At 33.0% G+C, this 13,299-nt stretch overlaps 1 protein-coding gene across 5 annotated transcripts in view; it reads right to left on the bottom strand.

Moving 5' to 3' along the window:
* CNTLN (centlein) overlaps positions 1-13,299 on the bottom strand; it is a 269,734-nt gene that overhangs the window by 18,971 nt on the left and 237,464 nt on the right. For all 5 annotated transcript variants that reach the window (XM_023533714.1, XM_011365337.2, XM_023533712.1 and 2 more), the window contains exon 24: positions 912-1,097. In XM_023533714.1, coding sequence (XP_023389482.1) covers positions 912-1,097 — 186 coding nt within the window. The remainder of the gene's footprint in view (positions 1-911; positions 1,098-13,299) is intronic.

The raw sequence follows: 13,299 nt of genomic DNA, 5'->3' as shown, positions 1-13,299 counted from the left end.
TCACCATTCTATTCGCCCACAGGATGAAAATAATCTCTGCAGGATTCTTTTGAACTCTTTTCTAAGAATTCTTGGCAGTTTAAAAACCTTTGCAAGTTGTAGATGTTCTCTACTTCAGAAGTACTTTGAGATGCTGATGGAGGACTGGAGGATATTCTCATACCAACATTTAAGTTTATCATTTCTTTCATTGAACAATTTTTTATTGGAATGCTACCAGTACCATCATCTCTTTAATACAATTAAAAAAATGGAATATTCATGTATTAAAGTTCAGAGACAACAGTAGAACAGGATTAAATATCCTCCACAGGTTTCACAGAAGACTGTACAAAGTGAGATCCTGCTCTTTATGAGGTAATAACTACATCAAAAATGCAAAATGACTTATACCTGTATGCACATAAATTCACTCAGACAGGAGCATTTTACCCAATTTAAAGCAATAAATATATTTTTGTTTAACTCGATCGACAATTTTGAATTTAGCTAGGAAAGCCAATATATTTACTACTTCTTAAAATCTCACATAGGAGGAAAAATCCTCAAATCAACGGTGACTCAGTTTAACTAAATTCATTCAAACTGGTTTAATTAAAAATACTAGCTTACAAGATATGTGATTAAAGAAAATGGCAAAGACAGGAAAGGGTAACCGACATGAACAACAAACAAGCAGTTCTAAAGGTTATGTGGACTGGCTTATTTCTATATTCCACAGTTAAATTTTTCTAAAGGTTTTTTGAGTTGGTTAATACTCTTGATGTATCTTTCATTGGCACATTAATAATCTTACCTTCATTAATATTATCTTAAAGATGAAATTTTAAGAGTTCTAAAACAAAAAAAGACATATACTTAAATTCAATGTGTAAAAAGCCCTTTATTAATAAATATTTAAATGATCTTACCATTTCATCTTCTGTGTCCAATATTTCCTCTAGATCTGACCGTGAAATGTTCAGGATAGAAGCTGCCAATGTCTGGGCTTTATGGGCTGAGGTTTTACAAGCGTCTTTACTTCTCTGCATTTTTTTAAACTCTCTGATTTGTCGCCTTATCACATGGACGTCAATCTGTAACTCTTTGACCAAAGCCTGTAACATATTGGAAAGAATGTGGGCTCATATGGAATTAATAAATGAAGATAAAGCACTCATAACAGAAAAATGTGAACATACTAACACTTTTTTTTTTAATTAGGATTACTCATTTTATTTATTTTGGAAGATAATAGATTGCTCTTTATTTATTTTCAGTATGCAGTAAAAGCTCTTTTAAATGACCACATATCCAACTTGCTCGGTTAACTAAAGCTCACTAATCCTTCTTTCAGACTCACCAGATGATATAATGGTTGGTGAATGCTTGCAGCAGGCAGGCTACTTTTCATCATGCCAGAACTCAAATACTCCCATCATTTGAGGTGATGCAAAAGTTAGTTCCATTTATTTCTAAATGTGGGTATATTAGTTTTCACTACTAGTTACGTAATTTATTTAATTATTATATAAACTGATGAAATGTGACTGCAGAAAGAGTTGTTTCTAGTTTATTAAAACTGGATTAGAAATGCTTTGGAAGGACTCGGTAAAGACAAGTTGGGCAAAGTGCAATTAAATTACATGTGGACAACACAACAGTACAGAATTGGAAAAAAAAATCATAAAAATCTAGGATTGCTTCACAAAAGCCTTTAAATTTTACCTTTGAGAAATTATTAAATGCTAGCCCATGGCATACCTATGTGCACATAAGAAAAAGACTTAGTCTGGGTGGACAGATTCCTGCCTACCTTTGTCAGCTGAAAGCAGAGTAGCTAGATGTTTGGGATGTTTTCAGTCTTTGCAAGTTCAAGCAATGTTGCAATAAATAATGCTCATACGTACATTTTGCATTTCTAGGATATATCCCTAGAAGTGAAATTGCTGGACCAAAAGGTATGTATAACTATAATTTTGAAAGCTGTTACTTAATTCCCCACCTCTCCAAGATAACACCATGTTATACCTTCACAAAGAATATATGAAAGTACTTCTTTCTCCATACCACTAGCAAAACACCAATCTAGTATCTCAGTATAGTTTGATTTTTCACTGTATTTTTAAGGTTCATTTCTCTTATTAAAAAGTCTTAAGAGATAGTTAAATTTCTTCTGTCACTTTTTCTATTTTTCTCATTGATTTATAGAAATTCCTCATATATTAGGGAAATTATATATGTATATATAAATATATATGCCTGTTGTATATATCTAATTTTTTTAACTTTGTATTTTTCTTTTGACAGTAATTATAGTGTTTTATGCCAAGAAAAAAATATTTTTAATTTTTTATGTAATCAATGTATTTTTTCTCTTCTAATTTAGTGTGATATTTTTAAAAAGCATTGACATATATGTAAACACATTTCCTAACCGTGATTTTGTTCTGCTTTTAAGTTTTTATTTTTCAGCTTTAATATTTTTATCTAGTTGTAATCATTTAGAAAATTATTACATAAAATCATACTCGGTTGACCTCTATTAAAAAGTCCATCTTTCCCTCACTAATCTCACATGTGTTTATGTTAGTTTCTGGACTTTCTATTGTAGTCCATCTTTTTTTATTAGTGAAACTTTATAATATATTTTAACTAATGAGGATTTATAATAAATGTTAACATCTGGTAGAGCTAGCTCCCTCTTATTTACCCTTCTTTCAGATTTTTCTTGGTAATTTTTGCTTGTTTGCTTTTCCATATGAAATTCATGTTCAGCTTTTCTAGATTTCTTCCCTCTAAAAAATCTCAATGGTAATTTTATTTGAATCATGTTAAATTTTACTTGAATCATGTTGACATTCTAGGATGTTCAGTCTTCCTAATCAAAGATCATGGTATTTCCAGTTGTTTAAGTTTTTATTTGTTTCTGAGGATCATTTTTAGGTTTTCTCTTTACGGACCTAGTTTACATTCTTGGACATTATACTTTGGGGGGGTGAAGGCTGCTTCTAACACTGATTACATAACACTGATTACATTCTAACACTGTTTGCATATATGATGATTATAAATATATGTTTAGCTTACTGAAGTTACTTATTTGTTATAGAAGTTTTTCAGCTGATTCCTCTTCAGTTTCTAGGAATCGAATCATATCTGCCAAGACGTAATTTTATCTATTTTCCAAATTTTATACCTCTGATTTCTTTCCTTTCTATTGCATCTGTTATTAAGTTCTTCCTGAATAATATTAAGCAGTAACATTAATGGACATATTTGATTTGTTCTTGATTTTAGTGAAAGTCCTACTTCCAAGGAAATACTACGCCAGCTTTTGAGCTAACAGCCATATATTAATATAATATATAGTTTAATATAGTTAATTACCTAATCATTTTACTTTTATTTCTTATAAAAATGGATATCAAATTGTCTTAAATCCATTTTAACATCCATATAAACTAGCATATTATTTTTCATTATAAATTTATTAATTGGATTAATAGTTTTCTTAGTATCAAATTATTCTTGCATTTCTGAAATAAACACCATTGGCTGTGATATATTATTTTTTGTTTTGCTGCTGAAATCTATTTGCTAATATTTTACCTAAGATTTCTCTACTAATATGAGATTGATTGGTTTTAATTGTATATATCCTTCCAAAAATTAGGACGGTATCTTTCTCTTTCCATGTTTTATGGTAGTTTTAATGAGATTGAACTTATCTGCTCTTTACTGATGTGGTGGTGGTCATCTGAATTTGGCTTAGTATTTATCTCAGAAGAAGGTACTTTTTAATTTGTTTTAATTTTTTATTTGTTCTAGAGGGAGTTTTCATACATTATATTTTCCTAGAAAATTATCCACTTCATGCAGGCTTTCAAATTTATTTGCAGAGAGTTGAGCTAAGAAGTCTGCCATGACTTTATTTTATTCTGTGTCTCTGGTTATTGTCACTTATCACTTGTTATTTTGTATAGTTTTACTTTCTCTTTTTCTTAATTAGGTAAGTTAAAATTTCATTTATTTCATAGCTTTTTCCTTCCCCCCCGCCGCAAAACAAGTCTTACATTCATTTATTAATTCCACATTTTTAATTCATTAATTTTATTTCAATCTTTAGATTCTAGTTATTTAATTATTGAGTTGAATGTTTATTTTCATTTCTTCTTATTAATATAAGTACATAAGACTATAATTTTTTTTTAGCACTGCTTTAGCTGTATTCTATGAATTTTGATAATTCTACAATATTCTTTTAGGGATCTTCTGCAATTGGTTCACATTCTCTTCTTAACCCAAGACCTTTTTTCTTTAAAATATTTAGGTGGTAGTTGACCTCCTTTTAGTGGTTTTGCAATTAATTGTAATTTCATTATATTAATCTCAGGGAATATTATCTATATTAGTTCTACTTCTCAGAACTAATTGAGGTTATCTTTGTGGTGTCTCAGGTTATATTACCTGAAAACAGACTCAGATGAAGATTTCTGTGCAGGAGGCTTGTGGGGAAGTGCATGCAGGAACGACACATAAGAAATTCAGGGAAGCAGGATTGGCAGACAGAAATGTTGGACCACACAGTAGTTTCAACAGAGGCTTCACGCCATATTATAAGGAGCTCTGGAGCTGAGACAGCTTGTCAGAGTTGTCTCATCTTTGTTTTTTTCCCCCTTTATATATGAACTTGAACTTTTTACTTAGCTGTTCTCTTTTCTTTTTGTCCAGAAACTTTACTAGAATATATCCAGGGTATCACATATTAGATCAATTTTCCATGATTTATGTTATGTTCTTAGAAGTCTCCTTATTTCTGAAAATTATTTTTGGATTATAGCTTCAATATTTGTTCTGTCCATTATTTTAGTTTTCTTCTTGGGAGATTGCAATTATACATATGTTGACTGTCACTTGCTTCATAAATCTTTTTCCCCAATTTTTAAAACTGAGGCATAATTAGAATAAAATAGTGCACACATTTTAAGTATTTAGTTTAATGAGCTTTGACAGTTGTATGCATCTATGTAGCCACCACTCTGCTCAAGATTTAGAAAATCTTCATATTCCATAAATTTCCCTGATGCTCCTTCCTGGGCAATTCCTCCCACAAACAGACAGCAATTGTTCTGATTTATATCATCTTAGATTAATTTTGCTTGTTCTGGAATGTCACATAAATGAAATAATATACTATGTACACTTCTATGTAAGGAATCTCTTTTCTTGGCTACTATGAAAAAAGCTGCCTCCTACAGATATGTCTGTCTGTGTAATTCTTCCTTAGGCCCTACGCATCTTCTTGTTGAAAGCAAACAAGTTCTAGTAAGTTTCTATCACTAACCATAGCAGATCCATTCTACTATTGCCAACATGAGATTTAGGATTTGTGCCTCATGTGACCTTCATCTTTGGAGAGCATATTTTTTGCTTAATCTTTCCGAGGTCTGCAGCACTTAAGGATTCTCTCCATGGTGTCTTATTTCTCCTTCCTTTTGCATATCTTTAGTCTTATCTGTTTTTGGTTGTTCTTCCATGTATTTTAAAATATAGTTTTAGCTATGACCTACATTTTCTGTCAAAAGGAGTTGAATTTTTGTTTCTTATTCTCTTTATCTGTTGTATAATTCCAAGGGAGAGAAAGGGAGAAATGATTTTACCCCTCCATAATCAAGTCAAAATTCTTCAACGCATTTTACTCTAATATTTAATATGAAAAATCCAAACATGCAGAAAGTTTAAAGAAATGTATAGAGTGCACAACCATGTATCTATTACCTGTATGCTACAGTTAACTTTTGCTAAACTTGCTTTATCACTTATCAAGCCATCTTACTTTGTTGATATATTACAAAGGAAGTTGCAGATATCTTTATAGTTCCTCCTAAACACTTCAGCATTCACATCGTTAACTAAATACAAATATTTATTTACAGTTCTCTTCACTATTTTTTGAGATAAAATTTATATACAGTGAGATATGTAAGTCTCAATTATATAGTTTTATGAGCTTTGACAAATGAAAACACTGGGTACCCACACCCAGATCAAAGTAAAAAACATTTCCATCACTCCAAAAAGTTCACCTGTGTCCCTTCCTAATCAGTCCTCAATCCTAGCCCCAAAGGGTAACCACTCTCTCATATTTTTTCCTCTATAGATCAGTTTTGCCTATTCTATAAATTCATGTAAATGGAATCACACAGTATTTACTATTTGGTGTCTGGATTCTTTTACAATATATTTGAGATTCGTCCGCATTGTTATATTAATAAGTAGTACATTTCTTTTTATGGCTGAGTAGCTACTCCATTTTCCTGAAGATGGACAGGTGAGCTATTTGCAGTTCTTGACTACTGTGAATAAAATGGCAATAAATATTCCTGTACACATTTTGTGTGTATGTGTATACACATGTTTTCATTTCTCTTTGGGTAAATACCTAGAAGTAGAATTGCTGAATTATATGGTAGGAGAATGCTTTATTTATCAGAAACTTCTACAGTTTCCCCCCAAACCTTGCATCACCAACCATAGATGAAAATTCTCAATTCTCCACATTCTTTCCAACATTTACATGTCTTTTCTTGAATTTATTCTAAGAATTTTATTTTTTTGATGCTATCATCAGTTAAAGATTTTAATTTAATTTTCTAATTGTTTATCGCTAATACATAAAAATCATTTAAATTTTGTACTTTGATCTTGTATCCTATGAAATGGTTATACTCTTGTTAATACTAGTAGTTGGTTTATAAATGTTCAGGACTTTCTACATAAAGAATGATGTTTTATCAGAGAAATGTAAGTCAAAACAACAATGAGATATCACCTCATGCACATTAGGACAGCTACTATCAAAAAAATGAAAAATAACAAGTGTTGGCAAGAATACGGAGAAATTGGAACACTTGTACACTGTTGGCGAGATTGTAAAATGGTAAAACTATTCTGTCCCAATGCTCTATGCACATATTTCTGCACTAATCAAGCTATTTTATTTTCTACAGCTTTATAACCTGTTTTGATATCTGTTAAGAAAAGTCTTCTTCTCCCTACCCATTCTTCTTCTTCAGCCATCTTCATTCCTTCTCTTTCAGTAATTTTTTTGGAATCAGTTTGTCAATATCTGAGACTGTGCTGATATTTAGATTAATTTTGGAATGACATCACATTTACAATATTGATTCATCTCATTCAGAAAAAGAGCACATCTTCCCACTTATTTAACTCTGTTTTATGTCTTTTTATTGTTTTATCATCTGCTTTATAGGTCTTTTGCATTTCTTGAAAGATTTATTCCTAGGTATTTAATAGATATTTTTTATTATTGTAAATAGAAATTTTAAAATAGACTTTTAATATATGTTATTACCTGTAAAGTCTACTTTATTTTATATGTTGACCTTGTTTTGAACTTGTTGCTGAATTATATGGTTAGTTTTAATAGTTCATAATTTTATTCTCTTTGATTTTCTAGGTACACAAACATATCATTGACAATCTGGTTGTACACATTCCTATAATTATGTATTTTTTTCTCATTTATTTGCACTTCCTAGAACCTGTAGAATAAGTATTGATAGTAGCAAGGAAAGAGGCATCTATGCCTCATTCCTGAGTGTGATGAAAATTCTTCTAATGTTACACACAAAAAATGTTTACTGTAGGTTTCTGGAAAGTATCTTTTATCTCATACATCAGATAAGACACAGGTTTGATTGTTGTTTTAATGGCCACATATAAAAGTAGCCAAAAAAGTTGGAAGTTCATTTCATTTTTCTGTAGAAGTCCAAGAATAAGCATTCCAAGGTTATATAAGAGCTTCATAACGTTGGGAACCCAGTTTTCCTTCTGCTTTTGGTCTGCCATTTTTTTAAAAGTTTTATTGAGACATAATCTACATACCTTAACGTTCACCCACTTAAAGTAATATATTTTTATTAAGAACTTTTCTCTAAAAACAGCTGTCATTTACCCTTTTATAATAACAGATGGAAAGAGTTCATTCAAATTGAATTGCATTATAAAACTGCTTAAAAATCATAGTTAAGAGGTGATGTCACCAAAATGGTGGAGTAGGAGACCCAGCTTCCTTCTCACCACAATGATCAACAATTAGCTACCCCCGAACAAACATATCTCTGGTAGAGCTCAGGTTCCACTTAAGAAACTTTAGCAACATGTGGAACAGAAAAACCTGAGAATAATCACATACAGAAGAAAGGAAGAACAGCTTCATTTTGCATGCATCATCCCATCCCCCAAGCCAGCACTGCTCATTGCCAAAAGAGAACTCCCAAGTTTGAGATTTCCCCTCACCAAGAAAAGCTCTCTAGCCTTCTGGGGCACTGCATGAAGGACCCACTTCTGTTTTGCCCCACCCAGACGACATTATAGAGATGGCTTGGAACAAGGGAGAAGGGCTACCAATATCAGCTACGCAACAGGAGCACCACGGTTCTCAGTGATCTGCTCTGTGGAGGGCCCCAACACCTTCTGCCGCTGAAGAAACCAATGGCCAGGGTAACTGCCATAACCCCCCTGCAGATTTTGCATGCCTGAGTCTTTTCCTGCTCTCTGAACCCTAGTGGACTCAAAATCTGTAGCTGCACAAATGCAGATTGCCAGCCTAGACCCTACAGTTAATCCTCATTATTGTGCATGTGTTCGGAACTAACCCCTTCAGCACCTACATACTACTGGCCTGACTCATGTCACTGGTTTCCAATGACACGCAAGTGCCGTGGTAAGACTTGGTAGCCACGGGACTACATGCCTATAGCCAAGGCCCCCACAGCTATTTGTGGGCCAAGATCTGGCCCTTTCTCCTGTCATTGGCCTGTACCACTGGGCTCACCTACAGCTAACCCCTCCAGCTGTGCTCTCCATACTCCCAGCCCAAGTTCCATCACTGGCCTCCACCACCATGGGAAGCAAAAAATGCCTATGTAACATAAACAATATAACTTTACACCTTAAGGAACTAGAAAAAGAACAATGTGAGCCTGAAGTTAGTAAAAGGAAGGAAATAACAAAGATTAGAGAGGAAATTAATGAAATAGAGATTTTTTTTTTTCAAAAAAGAAAATAGAAAAGATCAATGAAACTAAGGGCTGTTTTTTGTGAAGAGATAAACAAAATAAAACTTTAGCTAGATTTACTATGAAAAAAAAAGAGAACTCAAATAAAGAAAAGTAGAAATTAAAGAGAAAACTACAGAAATACAACGAATCTTAAGAGGTTACCATCCACTAATTAAGAAGCTCATTATATATCAACAAATTGGACAACCTAGAAGAAATGGATAAATTCTTAGAACATACAATCTACAAAAACCGAATTAAGAAGAAAAAGAAAATCTGAACAGACCAATGATTGCAGAGGTTGAATCAGCAATCAAAAACCTCCCAGCAAAGAAAAGCCTAGGAGGTGATGGCTTCACTGGTGAATTCTACCAAACATTTAAAGAAGAATTAATTAGATTAATTAGAAGCATCAAAAAGATTAATATAAATCTTTCTCAAATGCTTCCAAAACATTGAAGCACAGAGAACACCGCTCAATTCATTCTATGAGGCCAGCATTATCCTGATACCAAAGCCAGATAAGAACACTACAGGAAATAAAAACTATAGGCCAATATCCCTGATGAATATAGATGTAAAAATTCTCAACAAAATACTAGCAAATTAAAATTAGCATTGCACTAAAAGGAACATACATCATGATCCAGTGGGATTTACCCCTGGAGGACGGGTCAATAAATGCAAATCAACCAATGTGATATACTGCATTAATGGTATAAAGGATAAAATTCACATGATTATCCTGATAGATGCAGAAAAAGCAATCAACAGGATTCAACATCCTTTCATGATAAAAATTATCAACAAAATGGATATAGAAGGAACATACCTCAACATAATAAAGTCCATATATGACAAGCCCACTGTTAACAATATACTCAATGGTAAAAGTTGAAAGCATTCCCTCTAAGATCTGGAATAAGTCAAGGGTGCCCACTCTCACTATTCCTATTCAGCATAGTGCTAGAAATCCTAGCCCGAGTAATTACGCAAGAAAAAAATAAAAGGTATCCAGATCAGAAAGGAAGAATTAAAACTGTCTTTTTTCATGACATAATTTTATATATAGGAAACTGTAAAGACTTCACTCAAACCTTGTTAGAACTAATCAACAATTCAGTAAAGTTGTAAGATACAAAATCAACATATAAAAATTAGTCGTGTTTCTGTACACTAACAACAAAACATCTGAAAAATAAAGAAAGAAAGCAATTGCATTTATAATAGCTCCCAAAATAATAAAATCTTAAGACTAAATTTAACTGAGGAAGTGAAAGCTTTCTCTCTAAGATCGGGAAGTTCTTAGATCTCATGATAAGACATTAATGAAAGAATTGAAGAAGACACAAATACATGGAAAGATATCCCATACTTGTGGAACAGAAGAACTAATATTGTTAAAATATCCATACTACTCAAAGTCATCTACAGATTCAGTGTAAAACCTATCAAAAATCTAATGTCATTTTTCACAGAAATAGAACAAACAATCCTAAAATTTGAATAGAACCACAAAAGACCTTGAATAGCCGAGGTAATCTTGAAAAAGAACAAAGCTAGAGACATTGCACTTCCTGATTTTGAACTACATACAACTCATACTACTCAACAGCAAAACCCCAAACAATACAATTTAAAAATGGGCAAAGGTCCCGAATAGACATTTTTCCAAAGAAAACATACAAATGGCCAACAAGTACATAAAAAGGTGCTCAACCTAGCTAATCATCAGGAAAATCCAAATCAAAACCAAAATGAGAAATCACCTGACACCTGTTAGACAAGAGATAACAAATGGTGGCAAGGATATGGAGGAAACTCCTGTGTACCGTTAGTGGGAAAGTAAATAGGTGCATTCACTCTAGAAAATAATACAGACAACCTTCAAAAAATTATAAATAGTACTGCCATATGATCTAGCAATCCCCTTTCTGGGTATATATCCAAATGAAATGAAATCAAGATTCCGAAGAGATATCTGCACTCCCATGTTCACTACTATTATTCACAATAGCAAAGACATAGAAACAACCTAAAGTATCCATCGATGGATGAATGGATAAAGAAAATCTGGTAAATATACACACACACACACACACACACACACACACACACACACACACACTAGAATATTACTCAGCCATAAAAAAAAGAAGGCAATCCTTCCATTTTTGACAACAAAGATGGACCTTGAAAGCATTATGCTAAGTGAAATACGGCAGACAGTGAAAGACAAATACTGTATGATCTCATTACTTGTGGAATCTAAAAAAGCTGAACTCATAGAAGCAGAGAGCAGAACAGTTATTTGCTAGGGACCAGGCACTGGTGGGGAAAATGAGATGCTGGTCAACGGGTACAAACTTCCAGTTATAAGACAATGTTTTCGGCATCTAACATATAGCATAGTGACGGTAATTTACAATACTATATTGTATATTTGAAAACTGCTATGAGAGTATATTTAAATGACCTCACCATAACTACAAGAACAATAAAGTGGTAATTATGTGAGACATGTTAACTAACCTTATTGTGGTAAACATTTCATAATATATACATGTATCAATTCATCACATTGTATACCTTAAACAATGTTACATGTCAATTATTTCTCAATAAACTGGAGGGAAAAAGAACAGAAAAAAAATCATAAGAGACTAGATCAGTGCCAAAATATTAACAATTATACATATAAAAATAAAATTATAATGCTCCATAAATGTTATCACTAAAGAAGCAAGAAATTTATATGCCCAAAACATCTTACTAAATCTCACCAAAGCAAGTACATGTTGATAATTAAATGATTTAAGCTTCAGGCTAAATGTTGTTCTTTGGCTGGTATTTATTTCACAGCTAACAAAAACCATTGAGAAGATGGAATTTGGCATATGACTCACATACAAGCCCATTAACAAGCCTATATCAGGGCTCAATCAAACTGAGCAAATACTTCTAGAAATTGCCCTTGTGTGTTTTATTCAGTTATTAGGAGAATTCAAAGCCTCAACTCTGCCACATATATCCAGCCCAGATGCTCAAAGCACTTGATTTCACCCCAGGGCAAAATTCCATATTCAAGACTAGATCTAGAACAGATGGCCACTCCACCTCTTCTATAATCTTGTTGTGCCCTATTAATAAATGAAAAGACTAAAGGGAAAACAGATTCCACAACAGGGCCAGAACAAACATTATTACTATTAATACTACTAATAATATTTATTAAGTACTTTTGTGTACAGGATATCCTAATAAGCTCTGCACAGAATGAGTCCTGGTGACTACCACGTTCCATGTAGGAACTATGTACGTTCTTGAGACCCATTAAAGAACGTGCACAGCGCTAGTCTTCACAGAGTTTTCAATCTAAGCAGTGTCCAGTCACATTATTGAAGCAGATATAAAATCAATTCCTCAAGAATTCAGTGAGCCCTATTATGTGCCAGTACTTTGGGGAAAATGAATGACAATATCCCTGCTCTCATATTGGCTATAATCTACTTGAAAGAAAAATAAAAATACAAGAGTTCATGGGTACATGTTAAATTATGTGGTACATACAATAAATATTCGGGAAATAAATGGGAGCCATACTGCTACTACTGCTAATAGTTACTACTTAGATAGCACTTCTGGTATACTGGACAATGTTTTGTTTATCTATGTTAACTTATTTGAATTCTCACCTCAAGTATGTTCCATTATTACACTCATTCCATAAATGGAGACACTGAGGCTCAGAGGATTAAGTCATTTGCCTGCAATAAAACAGCTAGTAACTGGCAGAGTAGGGCTCTTTCCTCTTAACCACAGACTTAAAGAAAGGATTCACGAAAGAGGAAGGCACTGAGCTAAATGTCAAGGATTCAGAGTGAAGAACAGAACAAAGAGGGAATGACATGTCAAATGAGAAGCAGAACTTGAGCAAAGGTGGCGTTGCACACAGTATGGGGGAAAGTTGTAGAGCAGACGGAAAGAAGATTGGATAGGGTCAACTTATGGAATGCCTTAAATTTTTTAAAAGGTACAAGCTTAGATCTAACCCAGTAGGATTTAGAAAGTCACTGATGGTATGTTGCCTCAGATGGTGGGTCCTGAGCATGTCTGCCTAGTGCTAGGGCTTTATGTGCAAGGAAGAAAAGAGAAGAATGATATCATCTCATTCCTCAGACCCAAATATCCAGCCTTTGCTGATGTTTCTCATTTTGGTATTAGTTTGCTA

Source organism: Pteropus vampyrus, unplaced genomic scaffold, assembly GCF_000151845.1.
Source record: "Pteropus vampyrus isolate Shadow unplaced genomic scaffold, Pvam_2.0 Scaffold109, whole genome shotgun sequence".
NCBI classification, from domain to species: Eukaryota; Metazoa; Chordata; class Mammalia; order Chiroptera; family Pteropodidae; genus Pteropus; species Pteropus vampyrus.
Note: the sequence above shows the minus strand (reverse complement) of the source record. Positions and strands in the feature narration are given on the sequence as shown.